This window comes from Anabrus simplex, chromosome 1 (assembly GCF_040414725.1).
Source record: "Anabrus simplex isolate iqAnaSimp1 chromosome 1, ASM4041472v1, whole genome shotgun sequence".
NCBI lineage: Eukaryota > Metazoa > Arthropoda > Insecta > Orthoptera > Tettigoniidae > Anabrus > Anabrus simplex.
The window spans coordinates 1479568490-1479585541 of record NC_090265.1 but is presented as its reverse complement, the minus strand read 5'-3'; the positions used below and the strand labels follow the sequence as shown (position 1 = coordinate 1479585541).

At 37.4% G+C, this 17052-nt stretch overlaps 1 protein-coding gene across 4 annotated transcripts in view; it reads right to left on the bottom strand.

The window, feature by feature from the left end:
* The window catches only part of ATP8B (ATPase phospholipid transporting 8B), a 940482-nt gene that overhangs the window by 67768 nt on the left and 855662 nt on the right, over nucleotides 1-17052 (bottom strand). For all 4 annotated transcript variants that reach the window (XM_067137969.2, XM_067137971.2, XM_067137970.2 and 1 more), the window contains 2 exons: nucleotides 8055-8280; nucleotides 4725-4828 (listed from right to left, as the gene is read on the bottom strand). In XM_067137969.2, coding sequence (XP_066994070.1) covers nucleotides 4725-4828; nucleotides 8055-8280 — 330 coding nt within the window. The remainder of the gene's footprint in view (nucleotides 1-4724; nucleotides 4829-8054; nucleotides 8281-17052) is intronic.

The window sequence follows — 17052 nt, the reverse complement described above, 5'->3', positions numbered from 1 at the left end:
TTTTTGAATTGTGGATCTAAGGAACTTCATATTGGATGCCTGCAACCTTGATGAGTCTTTCTCAGTGTGGGTGCAGGTTTCAAGACCATAGGTTAAGATTTGTATGGAGTACTGATTGAACATTACCAGCTTTGATTTTGTTGGTACTTTGGGATCCCAGAGGAGTGTTTGTACTTGCTGGTAAAAGTGAGAGCTCTTCTGCACTCTATTTGCCACATCCTTTGTGGGGGCCGATGACCTTCTATGTTAGGCCCCTTAAAACAACAAGCAACCTCCTTTGTGGCTAGTGTATCTCGAGATATTACACTGCTGAGGTATGTAAAGCTTTCCACACTTTCTAGTGGATGGTTTCCTGGCATAATGTTCACTGGTCGTCCCTCTCTGTTTAGTGCCATCATTACTGTTTTGAGTTTGCTTATCTTGAGATTGAACTCCTGAAACTTAACCTTTCATTCATTAAATCTCGACTGTACTTGTTCTTCAGTTTCTCCCCAGATCATAACATCATCAGCGAAGGGCATTGCATTTAGTTCACCAGAGGTTTTCTTGAAGTTCTTCATTATGTCATCCATGATGGTGATAAACAATAATGGGGATAGTGCACTGCCTTGCAGGACTCCACTTTCAGTCTTGAACCAGGATGAATGTCTGTCACCCAATCGCACACAGTTGGTACAGTTCTTCATACAGCATCTGAACTTTCCTCACCAGTCCCTCTGGCACATTCTCTTTCCTCAGGCATTCCCATCACTTCTCTCTTGCAATGCTGTCATATGCCTTCTCAATGTCAAGGAAAACCATAAAGAGATCTTTGCCTTTTTCCCAATATTTTTCCATTAACATATGGACACTGAAGATTAGGTCTGTTTTAGACCTGTTAGCCTGAAGCCATACTGTTTCTCTTCAAACTGTGGCTCTAAGATGACTCGCAATCTGCTCTCTAAGATTTTCTCAAGAATCTTAAACCCATGAGAAAGGAGTGTTATCCCCGGTAGTTAGAGCATTTTGCAAGTAAGCATTTATGGCAATGTCCTTTCTTAAACAGAGGGATAATGACACCCTTGATCAAATCAGTAGGTATCTTACCATCTTTCCAAACTGCATTGAGCACTCTATGTAGCCACTGTAAACCCTGGACTCCTGTTTGATCCTTTTCCAAAATATGTACAGATTTTCAAGAAGAGAATAAACAGCAACAGAGTACCGTCTACTGTCGCATACAGCAGCACGATGTACTTGACCTAACAACATAAATATATTGACATCCAAATATAAATTCAAAACAACTTAAATTTCATTATAATTGGAATTCATTTTACAGTCTACTGCCATGTTCCCACGCATTTCATATTTGCATAAATATGTCAGAATGTCTACATATTAGTAAAGTTTTCTGTTTTTTTCTTTTTCTAGATATGAGGGATTATGATTGCATAAAATATTGAGAAACATGATATAACTGCCAGAATGCGTGCATAGATCATTCTAGATTTTTAGTAAATTGCCAAACATTACAACGGGCTATGCTTGCAGTTAGACTGGAATGAGTTAATTTGATAAGTATGGAAGAGAATAGGGGTAGTGTAACTTGTTACCATGGAAAAATTACAGAGATTAGTGACCAAATATAGATGGAGAAAAGACCTTAGTAAAGATTTCAAGGGGAAAGTCTGAAAATTATGAAGATAGAAATAACACTTGCGATTGAAAATTACCAAATAGATGGAACAATACAGCTTATAGAAAATACTACACTGATAGCAGGACAGAAGATCCATGTGCAGGGGATAAGGCTGCTAAGAAATAGTGGGTGGTACAATGAAGAATGCAGGAAGAAAAAGCCGGAAGTAACAAAAGCATTAAAATAATATTGGAAGGTAGTGGTTCTAGAAACAAAAATTGCATTCTGTAGTAGGTGATGGTAACAAGCTTGGACACCAGTGCAGTTTGAGAGTACAGAAAACTATTGAAGAATTTACTAGATGACATAGGAAAGGTATATCCACTAGGAAAAACATTTATCAAGGGATGATACAGAATTGTGTAAGATGGTACTTCAGAGTGAAAGACAAATAAATACAAACAAGGCCAGAATGTAACAGCAAGAGAATACTTGTAGAATTTTGTAAAATAAGAAAAAATATAGCAATAAGGACTGAAATGTTACCAAAAAGGGAAATGAGAGGGATAATTTGGTGGGTGATGGGAGTACAGTATATAAGAATAAAGCCACCAAAAAATAAAAGAAGAATCAATGCAGTTTATGTAACGATGATGATAATGCTTGTTGTTTTAAGGGGCCTAACATCGAAGGTCTTCGGCCCCTCATTTTATGTAACAAAAATAGGGAAGTGGCTTACCTACTAAAAGACTGTAAACAACCAAGAAATATAATGCAGATGGGAATGAGAAAGGTAAAATAAAAAATGAACAACTTTACACTCTTGTTGAGCTATCAAACACAGAATTGAAGACAACAGTGAAAACAGCAAAACCTATGTTATATTATGAGAGGAATGTGGGAAAAGAAATCTAAAGAATGTGAAAACAGAAAACTAGTAGTAAGGATATAAATGTGAAAGTAACCTAGACACTATGACTTAGTTGAAGTCTAGAAAATACCTCAAAGGTTAAGTTTATCAAATCATTAAAGATACATCCAAAAAGTTATGGGATATACAGTATATTAGTAAGATATACTCAAATCATTTTATAACATTTTAAAGTTAAATTATATTTAATATTCTGTATTATAGAACGCCGGTCCCTCGGTGTAGGGGTAGCGTGCCTGCCTCTTACCTGGAGGCCCCGGGTTTGATTCCCAGCAGGGTCAGGGATTTTTACGTGTATCTGAGGGGTGGTTTGAGGTCCACTCTGTATACGTGATTAAAACTGAGGAGCTATATGATGGTGAGATGGCGGCCCCGGTCTAGAACGCCAAGAATAATGGCCGAGAGGATTCGTTGTGCTGACAACGCGACACCTCGTAATATGTAGGCCTTTGTGCTGAGCAGCAGTCGCTTGGTAGGCCATGGTTCTTCGGGACTGTTGCGCCATGGGGTTTGGTTTGATTTGGTGTTATAAAAGATCTTACATGTATTACCGTATTTATGAGAATAATCCCCGCATATTTTTAAAAAAATTTGAGGCACGAAATTGGGGTGCGGGTTTTATTTGCGTCAAGGTTGCCAACGCGTTCCTGGCTCACCTAGTTTTCGATGCTGAGTGTACAGTTGTGCTTTGTGCAAATGTAGATAGAAGAAAACTGTCCCCATATGTCATACTTAAATGAAAAACAATTCAAACTTTTAATTCTAAACTGACTTTACATTTTTTTAAATAGTACCGTATTTTACAGAGTAATTTAAATTCAAAATTTCTCTGCGTCACAATAGAATGCATCTTCCGGAATGTGCAGGGGTAGCTTTCCGCACTTTCACTCACTTCGGTGTGTCTATAGTGTGTTTCATAGTTGAAAATAGAGTGAAATTGTAATTCTTTTGTATTCAGCGTTTTAAGGAATGCCACAATATCACGTAGCAGGCAGTACGCGGAAAAGCAGAATCCACAAAAACTGGTGAGGGCTGGTATTTCTGAATTACAAGATGGCTGTTAATTCGAAATCACGTAATTGAAAGTCCGATTTCTGTATTACAAAGACTTCGAATTAACAAGGTTTTACCGTATCGCAAAACTAACATCAGATTTCGCTGGTGTATCTATTTCAAGTGTTTACATTGCACTAAAAGAATTATCCACCACTGTTCGTGTTACTGTCCAGTAAAAAGAGATCACGAGTGAGAAGTATTTTAGACGTGGAGTGTGACGAACTTGTAAGTAATTTAGGAGAGGATTCTAGTGATGCAAGAGACAACGAATCTTCCCATCTACAGGGAATCGAGCCTTTTGCAAGTTCAGATTAATGAAATACCTGTCACGGAAGTAGGCCCACTTGCTCATTTTCATGGAAAATATATTTTATAGCAGTGCTAATGTATTTTCATCATCTTAGGCAAAGCAGTTATATCCATAAATTTACATGTTCATATTTGTGTAAAGACCATGTGGACCTCGCTGAGTGATACGAAATGTTTGTTTATGCCTACGTTACTCTTTCGATGGAAGGAATTTCAGTTCATTTCATTTTTTTTTCAAAATGAGCCTTCCTAAAATGAGGGTGCGGGCATTCTTCGACGGCAGGTATTATTCGGGTAAATACGGTAATTATGATTACAATAAATGAATAAATACTCTTTCCCCAGTCAGTGGCCATCTGTGAATGGAAGAAGAGAGTATGCTATTTATTCATTCAGTCATACATACATACATACATACATACATACATACATACTACTTAGTGATCTCATTAAAGAAACCAAATTTTTTGTAACTTTGGTCTTTAGCTCCTCATTTAGAGTGCCCACCTGCACATAACAGTAATTATTCTCTCTACTTTCATACCTGTTACTTCCAAACTTTCACTTTCATCCATGAAACTCTGCCTCATATTTCTGTTGAAGTTTCTTAACAAATAGACCTAAAAATCTTATACACTACTTAGTGTTCTCATTAAAGAAACATGCCTACAAAAAAAAAGTAAATAGGATAGGTATGTAGTTTTCTTCTTCCTGAGATATGTTGTATCAGTGAGTTAACAGAGTCGAGATATAATGTTATTGATATCTCATGTTTAGAATGAATCTGAAATTTCAAAACATACTGACCTGAGCAGTAACAACTACAACCAGTATTGTTGCAACAACACTTCCCAGTAGCATATGATCTGACAATACATGTCCTTTCGGAGATACTCCATCTTTATATGTACCTGAAAACAAAACAGTGAAGTAAGCTATATAGAAGTAAATTCATTTTTATACTACACAGTAACATAAATTCATAATTTGTTCAGATGTTTGAGGACATAAAAATGATAACCCTGAATGCCTTCAAGAAAGTAATTACAGCGACTTGAGGACTCAAGTGATAACTGGATGAATTCAGGTCCAGTTACCCCAAATTCAAGGCCAGAGAGGATTCACTATACTGACTGATTTAAGGCAGACTGGTAAGGAAGTATATTGTACAGTACTATGGCCAATAGAAGCATTTTATTTTTATTTTTTTTTGCTAGTGGTTTAATGTCTCACTAATACATCAAAGATTTCTGGCAATGCAAGGATGGGAAAGGGTTAGGATTGGGAAGGTAGTGGCTGTGATCTTAATTAAGGTATAAAAATGGGAAACCACAGAAAACCATCTTCAGGGCTGCCAATGGTGGTAAGTTCTTCTCAAGAGAATATAACAGAGTTGTCATGAAACTTTTAACTGTTACAGTTATAAGGACACAGATTTTACCAAAGTAAACTCCCTTAATGAAAAAAAAAAAAAAAATAATAATAATAAGGAGGTTACTTCTCCAAAATTTTTTATTAGACTCACAAAAAGTGTGATAAAAATATTTCTACAGTAAGTCACTTGTCAACGGAAAGCACTTCAAGCTTGTTACCCCAGATACTAAATTTTTATAGATTAGAGGGCATTGAGCTAGCACTTTGGTATAGGGGTAGCATGACTGCATTTCACCTGCCCCAGTTTAAATCGCGGCCTTTTCAAGGATTTTAATTCTGGACTTCAAGATGGAACAGTACAGTCTCTGTGGTTCAGGCGGTAATGCACTGGCCTCTCACCGCTGGGTTCCGTGGTTCAAATCCCAGTCACAATATGCAAGATTTGTGCTCGAAAAAGTGGAGGCGGGGCAGTTTTCTCTCCAGGTTCTCTGTTTTTTCCCCCCATCATCTTTCATTGCACCACCACTCTCCAGTATCATTTCATTTCAGTTCATCTGTCGGTCATTAATCATTGCTCCAAAGGAGTGTGAAGTGTGACAAACTTCGGTAGGCAGCACAATTCCTATCCTTGCCACTAGATGGGGGTCGAATGATTAGAGATGGAACAGAATTCACTCTGCCTCATGAGCTCAACAGGCTGTGTAGTATGAAAAGTATTGAACCAGTCACAAAAGTACAGCAATACGGCTGAGGAACTTGTAACACTGGCCACCTGGCACTCAAATATCTTCAGACCATCTGGTTGGGTAGTAGCCAGGAAAAATGTTTAATAAGATTTTGTGAGCTCAGACATAAAATACTTGCCTTCCTACAAGAGCATGTTGCTAGCTCAGTTGATCCTCAACGTAAGCTCAGAGATATTAACTTTCAACAGGACAGCGTTTCTAACGGATATTATCCAATATCTGATTGTTGTGAATTTGCAGCTTCAGGGGAAAAAGCATTCAATTTATGGGATGTGTTGATGATTTTAAGAAAAAGTTGTGCCTCTTTAAGTCTACAATAACTAAAAATGAAGTCCATTTTCCATGTTGTGAAAAACTATTCAGAGAAGAGGAAGTTGTGTTTGATAATTACATCGAACATATTGAGCGGTTGATATCTGACTCTGACTGCTGATTACAAGATTTTCAGAAGCTGTGAGCAGAAATAGAACTCTTCAATAACCCTATGAAGTGTACAGAGGAATCTCAATCTGTGCGACTGCAGTTAAGACTTGTGTGAGCTACTGTGTGACCTGTCTCTCACAACAACACAGAAGCGATTGGGGTTGAGTTTTGGAGATTGCTGTCTCAAGATTGATACTCTCTCGTAGGAATCTGGGCCCCGTACAAGTGCTCAGTTTTTGGAAGTACTTACATGAGGTTATTCTATTAAGTAGAAAGCCATACTTTCCAGTGTCGACTCAGTTAAATGTAATTTAAAAGCTTTTTAGTCTACCGAACACAACTATACTCATCTCTTAGCTCTTCCATGGAATATTCTTACAATACACTCATATTCTGGATGATCTGTTCCACATGTCCCAACTACTTACGAATTTATTTGTAGAAAGTGCGAGCCAAATCAATGTCTTCATCATGACAACAACTGCTCGCAACAAAAACTGCATACTCAAGCAATTCAATTATCTCACCGACAGTCACGCAGTGATAGGAAAGAATTTGTCTAACATGCAGCAATATGCATTAATCAAAGTTGTGTATTTAAAAGGATATGCAACCACAAGTTTTTGAGTTATCAATGGTCATGCCTTATCTGTATCACGTCTGCGTCTCCTAGAAGCTGATTCTATAACCTGGCTTTCCTCTGTTTGCATGAAATGATCCCACTATCGTAGGCATTTCTTTGACATAGTTTCATCTAGTATGTTTTTTGTAAATTTGGTCTTTAGCTCCTCATTTAAAGTGCTCACCTGCTCATAACAGTAATCATTCTCTCTACTTTCATACCTGTTACTTCCAATCTTTCACTTGCATCAATGAAACTTTGCCTAATATTTCTGTTCAAGTTTCTTAACAAATAGACCTAAAAATTTTCAAATGTCTGCGATCATTAGTATATTCTGCTTATGTGAATCCCATTGTGTCAATTTCTATATTTCAGTAAATGATTACATTACATGTTTCAGCGATAATGGTAAAAGATTAGTCATGTTCCACTCTTCTCAATATTTTGAACCAAAAACTCATTCTACCATCAATTCTCACTGGAATCTGATTATTTATCTCCTTTATATCATAATCCCTCAGTATGGTCTACATAATTTCCCTTAATACCCTGTCAAACACCTTTTTTTTACATCTACAAAACATTCCAGTTACTTTATGTAAGCTAGAAAGAAAAACTTTTCTCTATAAAAACAAGAGAAAAATCAATATTCATCTTTAAGAAATGTAACGCGACAGTTCCAGTTTGTTACCACAATTAAAAGTATATTCCTCAAGGCTATGTATTTTATTATCCATTGTAATAAAGAAAAGAAAGTATATTCCTCAAGGCTATGTATTTTATTATCCATTCTAATAAAGAGAAGAAATTGCATTTTTCCTAATAATTATAGATTTTAATAGATAGCAACACATACACTGGAATAACATTTCCACAAAAACAACTGTTAATGAATTAATTATAGATATCATTTTCAACTAATCAGTAAAAAAATAACGATCAAATAGAACAAATATTGAGTGAGGTACATACCATATGGGATGAGAAACAACACGCAAGATGTAAAGAAGCCATGCAAAGCACTCCTGAGAAACTCCTTCTTGTTGAAAAGCAAGTTTGAATGCCCAGGAGTATACAGCTTTGGGTACATAATGCTGTACCGGTCATTTACATCTTGATCGAAGATACCAAGAGCCAAAACTGGCAGAGATGTGTAAAACAGATTGTAGACAGAGATAAACATTGGGTCAAACACCGTCTAGAAAGAAAAGTACAGATATGCTCACTAACACATGCCTTAAAAAACATTCAATTTTAGTTAATTCAAGAAAGGAGCTGTTTCATTCATGTTGTGTCATTATCCATATCCACTAAAATGTTGAAATACACTCAGGTTTATGAAAATTGCAACACAATGGAGGAAGCTGGAAAGCATGTGAAACTTACAGTAAATTCAAAGCAGGGTGTAACAAGCATGTGATTTTGCACTCATGTGTTCAGCATTGCCTCATGGACTGTCATGTGAGGCATATTAAATAGAGGGCTCTTGAGGAGCCAAGCAATAAGTACAACATATCAGGGTCAACAGGCTATAAACCTTTCTACAAGAGTCACTATGCCTCATCATGCTAAACAGGCACATTAAAAAAAAAAAAAGTTTGAATAGGGAGAAATGACTGGCTTGCATGAAGGTGGCTTTTCATACTGCAGCATTGCTGTTCAGATGGGACATACTGCCATAACAGTGATGCAAGTGTGGAAGCAATGGAAAGAAAAGAAACAAATGCATCAAAAACCTAGTAGTGGATCACAAAGTGTGATGACACCATGGAATGACAAACATCTCATTCACATGGCAGTGACAGGATCATACAGCTTCATCAGAAGTGTTGCACAATGGTCGAGAACTGTAACAGATGGGCCACTGTCTGCTTCCACGTCTGACGTCTGCTTCAGGGAGGACCAGTAGCATGCACTCCCCTGCAGCTAATGCCTTTGAGCCTGGACTACCTATGTCTCAGGCTACAAATGGCTCATAAATACATGCAGTGGCATGCAGAATGGCAACATGTCCTATTTTTGGACTAGTCCTGGTTTTAACAAAATCAATTCAATTCAATTCAAATCAAATCAAATCAAATCAAATCAAATCAAATCAAATCAAATCAAATCAAATCAAATCAAATCAAATCAAATCAAATCAAATCAAATCAAATCAAATCAAATCAAATCAAATCAAATCAAATCAAATCAAATCAAATCAAATCAAATCAAATCAAATCAAATCAAATCAAATCAAATCAAATCAAATCAAATCAAATCAAATCAAATCAAATTCTCTTTATTTGCAAATGATGTGTCAAGCACTAAATATTAAATTAACAACAGAAGAAAATTTTCCAATAATACAATATTATACAATTTACGCTAACAATTTTTTCTATTAAACACACAGCTCATCCTTAATAAATTTATATTGTTAACAAAATTCTACTTATAATATCTCCTGTACTACTTACAAATATAGTCAACTGATATACAGTATGTGGAATTACTTCAAATGATACTATACAACTGGTATAAGATTAAAATTTACATTGCATTTATTTACTTTTTTTTTTTTTACCCATTTTGGACCTGCTGCGTCTTAACCAGAGCCCCTTTTGCCACCACTTTTCAGAGTTCCTGATGACCAGGCGAGATGTAAGGCGTCAGCGTCAGTGGGTAGGGTCTGACACATCCCACTCTGACGAGTCTAGTGTCAGACCTAAGACGAAACGCTGGTTAATAGAGCAAACGCCTGAAAAGCCTTACATCTGATATATTTTTGACATGCTCTATTGGTGAAAAATATCTAATTCCCTCCATGGGAATTTAGAATTTTCCATTCGGAATTGCTAGGCGGGCAATAATTCCATTGTGGAGATTTATCTCCCGTATGCAGTTATCAGACTGTGCCTCATAAATAGGCTTCTGATAAGTTCACCTGCATACACCCAGCGTCAGTGGGTAGGGTCTGATACATCCCACTCTGACGAGTCTAGTGTCAGACCTAAGACGAAACGCTGGTTAATAGAGCAAACGCCTGAAAAGCCTTACATCTGATATGTTAATCAAATTTTAATCGGGTTTGCACAATATCCTTGATAGTTTTATTTAAACTTAATTGTACACTGTGGGCTACACACTGAAAATTGTCGTACTTTGCTCACTCAACTCCTAGAACAATATTTCTTGCATTATCAGCGAAAACAGCAACAATTTTGTCTTCCAAATCCCATTCACGAACTAAATTTTCAAATTTTTCTGTGCAGTTAGCAGCATTGTGGTTTTCTCAAACATGTTTAACGTGTTATGTTGAATTGCAATATTCCCCATTTGAATCAATCTGGTGAGCTGTAACCCCCAAGTAGTTACGGTTAGATATGGAAGACCAAAAATCCCCCCTGAAATTAATACATTCTGCTTGTTTCAATTCTAATAATTTTGATCTTTCTACGTCATACAACTTGTCATCTCTTTTATTTATTTATTTATTTATTTATTTATGTATTTATTTATTTATTTATAATGAATTAATGAATGAATTTATTAATTAATTTATTTAGTTACCGTGTCTGTAAAGGGAAGATGGTACATGAGAGATGAGCTTCCCGTAAAACCTCTTCAGTGCCACGGAAAGTACTATGTGGCCTACTATCCTGCGAAATCCACTTCATTAGTTTATTCGTAATTTCAGTTTCCGTATTAGAGCACACAGGCTTCACCATTATGTGCTTCAACTTTGACTGAGGAGTGGTAGTGACATTGATAGATTCAGATACACTTTGGAAGGGATGAATATGTTTAAGACGATATTCAAGACTATATGTACTTCCTGTATAACTGAACAATTTTCCGCATATTTTACAAAATACTGTTTTTCTGTCTGTCACCTTACAACAATCGTTTTGTTTTTAAGTCCGGATTTCCTCACATTGGTTCGTAAGCCATGTTTGTAACTGAAGTTCTCAAACACTGAATGAGAATTCTGAATAACAAACACACACAAAAACCAAACCCCATGGCGCAACAGCCCTGAATAGCCATGGCCTACCAAGCGACCGCTATTCAGCCCGAAGGCCTGCAGATTACAAGGTGTCATATGGTCAGCACGACGAATCATCTCGGCTGTTATTCTTGGCTTTCTAGACCGGAGCCGCTACCTCACCATCAGATAGCTCCTCAATAGTAATCATGTAGGCTGAGTGGACCTCAAACCAGCCCTCAGATCCAGGTAAAAGTCCCTGACCTGGCCGGGAATCAAACCCGTAGCCTCCGCTTAAGGGACAGGCATGCTACCTCTACACCGCGGGGCCGGCAAATGCACACGCACATGAACTGAGGGTTAAGTTGTCACATTGTGTGCTGTGTCTTTCCAGCAATTGGTATCTGTCCCTTTGCACATTACCTGGAATTTCCTGGAAATTTCTTAATGACAGTATCTTCAAGTACCTTCCCCACATCTATCCATTATCCCGCCAGACTGCAGACTGTGTTTCGTAAAGATCCACGATATACTACAATAGCCTGACCAGTATTTATTTTCCAATAGTGTCATAAGCTTCGTTTTAGTAGAAAGTAATTAAGGAGGTATGATTGCTTTTACCTTTCTGAAGGAAAGATATGAACATCAGCTTACTTTAATGACCAGTCAATCAGAGGCCTACAATAGCTGAGGCTTGCACACCAAATGGCAAACAACAATACAATACACAAGTTTTGTGCCACGAGTCTCTTGGTCTCAACCAGACACAACTTCACGACATCGCTATCGTCGCAATACGAGGTTCAATAACCATACTCCACAATAATCTATAAAGCATCTGAAGAGCTGTACATCATGCTATGTTCCAAATTTATTTCTGAGCCTTGTGATTGTTGTTGTTTCTATCTGGCACATTCTAGCAAATTTACCAATGGCATGAAAGACATCTTGTAGTCTTTGTCCTAGTGGCAGCCTCCTTATGGGGAAGTTGTATTAATTAATAAAAAAATAAAATGAATTCCTTCACCAAACAGTTTAATCAGTTCAATCAATCAGCTAAAGCACATCGATCGGTTAATCGGATTTTCGGTTAATTGGTTCGATTAATTGCTGAAATTGACAGCTCTAATTTTAATGTTAATGTGACATTCCCTGGATTGAAAATAATGATTCAGACCTCACAGTGAATAAAATAAAGGAAATCTGATGGTCACTGTTGTATTGTTAATGAATATTGAACAGCTAAATATGTTACAAACACCAGCTCACAACTGAAAACCCTCCAGATTTTTCAACAAGTCTAGATTTAGTTATCACTCACGTTGACAACACTAGGAATGCTGCTTTTGCAGCAATAATGATTATTTTGTATAGTTTGCTTTTTCGTTGTTAGCACAGCATTTTAATGAGTTTCTGTATTCTGTGAGTACATTCTTATTGCTGTGACAGAGACATGTCTTGTGTTTTAATGCTATTTGCTTTAAGTCGCACCGACACAGGTAGGTTTTATGGCGACGATGGGATAGGAAAGGTCTAGGAATTGGAAGGAAGCGGCCGTGGCCTTAATTAAGGTACAGCCCCGGCATTTGCCTGGTGTGAAAATGGGAAACCACGGATAACCATCTTCAGGGCTGCTGACAGTGGGGCTCGAACCCACTATCTCCCGATTACTGGATACTGGCCGCACTTAAGCGACTGCAGCTATCGAGCTCGGTGTTGTGTTTTAATGAGCTGTACATCTGGTTACAAGGGAAATAAGAAAGTAAAGAGAAAAGAGTAGCATGTTTTTGAAATGGGCAAATGCTATTCTCTGGAAGGTCAGAATCTCTTGAGTGTGTGATGTTTATTTTTCATGACAGGTACATTATTAAGACTGATAAATTTGTGATTAATGGCAAAGAGACGGAACTTACGAGATTGAGATTTAGTCACTCCTTAGCTGAATTGTCAGCGTAGTGCTCTTCAATTCAGACTGAGATAGCTGTTATGGATCTTAAGGATGAGGAACAGGATAAAAATTAATGACTATTTTTTGGTGAGAGTGAGTATTGAGAATGAATCCACAGTAATACAGTGGGTATACAATCATTTATCTACACAGTGGGAGTAGAAGTGGGACTGGAGCAGAAGTTCATGTAGTGAAATGAATAGCTGAAAATGTTTCCTCAACACCTTCGCTGGGTTTGATTGTAAAAGGTAATTTAGACTTACAGGAACATTTAAAACCCATTAAAACTCTACATTTTGGAAGAAAAAAAAAAAATTGTTTCCCTGTTATGTAAAAAATTGTTTGCACTTGTAGGCCCGTCCCTGTTTATTGTGGAGATAAGCAAACAGACAAAAATTAGTCTCCCCTGGAAAAATCATTACAAGCATCATTTAATACCATGTAACTCCGCCTCAGGACTTGATAACCGCTTGGATTTGGTTAGGAAGCGAGTTGACAAAGTTGTGCAGGTAAGTCGCATCCAGGTAAAGTCACATGCAGAGGATATGATTGCGCAACTCCACCAAATTGTGGGGATGCTGATTTCAGCGTTTTACCCACTGTTCCAAGATGTCCCACAGATTTTCAATGGGTCTCAAGTTAGGTGAATTTTGCAGACCAATCTAGATGTAAATGGGTGGGGGAGTGTTCATAAAACCAGTCGCATACGCGTCCAGCCCTATGAACTTTGCTGTTGTTATCTTGAAAAATCCGGGTATCACTAGCATGTTTAAATAAACATTCTGGTTCATGTTAGTGGTCACCTCAGTGAACGGGCCCAATCCATGATATGAAAAACACTCCTAAAACTTCACAGACCCACTTCCGGCTTGAACCTGACCTTGTACACATCCAGGATGAAATGCTTAATTTGGCGTTCAGTGCACTTGACGACATGCAGCATTGTAATACACGCAGAAACATGATTTGTCAGACCACATTGCATTCCACCAGTCAGCTTCTGTCCACGTTCGATGATTTCTAGCCCATTGAAGACGTGCAGCTTTATGTGCCTGTGTGAGCAATGGCCTCTTGCGAGGTAACCGACTCCAAATGTTCATTGCATGCCGTTTCCCTTGCAATGTTCTCTTGCTATATTGACTGTTGGGTTTGGAAGCAATAAGCGATTTTGATTCAAAAGCCGTGAAACGCGTCTCTGGTCCCTCTCAGTCAGGATCTTTTTCCTACCAAAATTCTGACATCATATTTCGTGGCCATGTAGTACACCAATGCCTGTAGACATGTTGAACAGTCTGCTGTGAAACACCAATAAATCCAGCAACTTCATGCATCGTATGGCCATGGTCAGGGCCAAAGACGATTACCCCTTTTTGCCACTATCACATTCTTACATATACCAACGTTGACGTACAGAGTCTGCTTGAAAAATAAATGTCTCACTAATTGCTACTGCCTTACCGTATGCTCACGTAGAGGCAGTGCGCGTGCCGTTGAGCACGGGAATCATTCGCTGTACCATTTGTAAAGACTTAACAATCCATCTGTGCGTGTGCACTAGGGTGACTAATTTTTTGTCTGGTGAACTTATGCATGCTGTATTTTTTTTATTTTCTCTGTGTCTAGAGCTGAATTTAACATCTTGGAATGTGTTTTTGTGGGTATGTGTGTGTGTGTGTGTATATTACATTGGTAAGCAAATTTCCTTGCATGCTGAATAAGAATAACTTCTCCCCATAGCATCTTGCATTACAGAGCACAATAATGTGATTGGCTAGTTGGCAGAACTGCTGAAACAGGTGAGCAAGTGAGCAAACTTTCTCTTCTGTATGTACACTAATAGTGCAAGATTTAGTTCAGCTTGCCTTGAAAAAATGGTTCCTGGTCGCTGGACCTGTAAGCTGGCTGGTTAGTTCTTCCAAATTGACACTTTTAGACTTTTTTCTGTGGGAACAGCTAAAGGATGTTGTCTAAAAGAATATATTGACTACATCAACAGCCTGTATGGACATTTCTTCTGAAATGCTACATCATGTGTAGAAATCTTTGCATGAAAAAGTGGAAGCACATTGTGGCTAATGGCCATAATTTTGAAAACAACTGGTAAATGTACACATATGGACGAAGCAAGCACACATACCCTAGTAGTGGCCAGTCAACTGGAGCAGACAACAATCCCACGTGGAAGTGATTATATATCATAAACTGTTTGCACTAGCAAAAGCCATGGTGATTCTAAGTGCCTCTACATTTGTCTCCTCCGTGTTAACAGGCACTGTTCCATTTTAAAAAAATTTGGTGCTTGAAAACCACTTTCCAAGCATTGTTGGAATTGCATTAAGGGCTACATTTGTGAGGCTCTGTATGTACAGTATTTCCATTCTGTGAAAACAGCAGATCAACTGTATCTCTCCTTTCAGAAATATTCATGGTGGTAGATATAGGTGATTCACACTGTACACATACATTTGATGAGCTGTACTTAAAAATAACACCAAGCACATTACCATAGTTTGAAATGCAATCGCTTTTGCTTCTTCACATAAACTGTAAACCCATCAGGACTAAGACATAGAATAACTAGAGGCAGATAAATTAGTTTCATATTTACTCTTTTGAGGAACTCTGGAGCATTGCTACTAAACAGGAAATGTTTCTGTAATAATTTCTTGATCAAATACTCTAAAAAACAATTAATTCTGATAAGTGCAACCGTCAAATGGATTCTGTATGATATGTGTGTTGCCCACTTAATCGTCTGGGATCTGCTGGTTTAGAACTCTTGTCCTCGACTGCTGATTGCCGTTCAGTCAGAGCATAGCAACTAACTACAAACCCACCTTTGTAACAAATCAACAGGATCAACATGTTTAAGAGGTCATAACCTTGACCACAGAAGAAATTTAAGATGGACATTACAACATATATTAAGATGTCATTTTACACATAGACAAGAGACTGTAACTTACAACATTGTTTTTATTCTTACACTTTTACCAGTATGCCATATGGAGTTTAAAGATTAGAATTATATAGATAGTTTTAAAAACTATGAATGCTCTACAGTAATACTTTATAATGTTTTAATTCTAGAATAATCCACTGAGGATGATTCAAATGGAGTTGAAACATGTTGAAACCATCTCAGCAGATGAAAAATATATTGAATAGGAGGATATAATAAATGTTTATCATCATCATCATTTTATAGTTCCAGTTTCCTGGGTACTGTTTATATTATTGTAAAAGTTGCTCAGTATTTGTGTAACAGCTGAGATGGCACGATCGGTCATTCCTGTCATAATAGGATATGTTTTTAATTACATTCATTAGGTTTAGAAATTTTCCGTTATCTTAGTCTGTCTTATCCATTTTTCTATCTTTATTACAGCATAACTGTTCTCTACATTTAAAAAAATCAAAACGACCCAGTTATGTGGTTCATTTTTCATCTTCACATCTAACATTGTTATATTACCATTAACCCGTTTGGTAGGTGATGCGGTGAGATCCATGACTACAAGTTGCTTGCTCAATGGGGGAATGCAGATGTATCCACCGATTCTAATTATATAATTTTTTTCTCAGTTGCCTGCCTGCAGAGGTTTAATTCTTCTTCAGCAGTGTATTTTGGATGAGCCTGCTCTCTGATGTGAATTTTTTCAACTATGTTTTTCCAATACCAGTGTGTCATCCACAAGTTGCATCATAAAGAATATAACTTACTCAAATAATAGCCTCGAGCTGAGCTCATCACCTTATCGTCCCTTGGATGCAATAATATTGCTGCAGAAGGAATTTCTGGAGATTATTATACTAAACAGACTAATTTATTATCCTCAGTCTTGAGTTCTTCCTTCACAACAGGAGTGTGTGTTTACTGCAAGTTACACAGCATTTATTATTACATGCATGTGTTCCATAATACAGGCACAATTCATGATTTCCTTCCAAACTGCAGAGACCAGGGTTCTATTCGATTCTTTTTCTTACATTTTTTTCTGCTATAATGTCTGAAAGGAATTACCAGCCCCCACCGTTAGAGGAGGATGATTTAT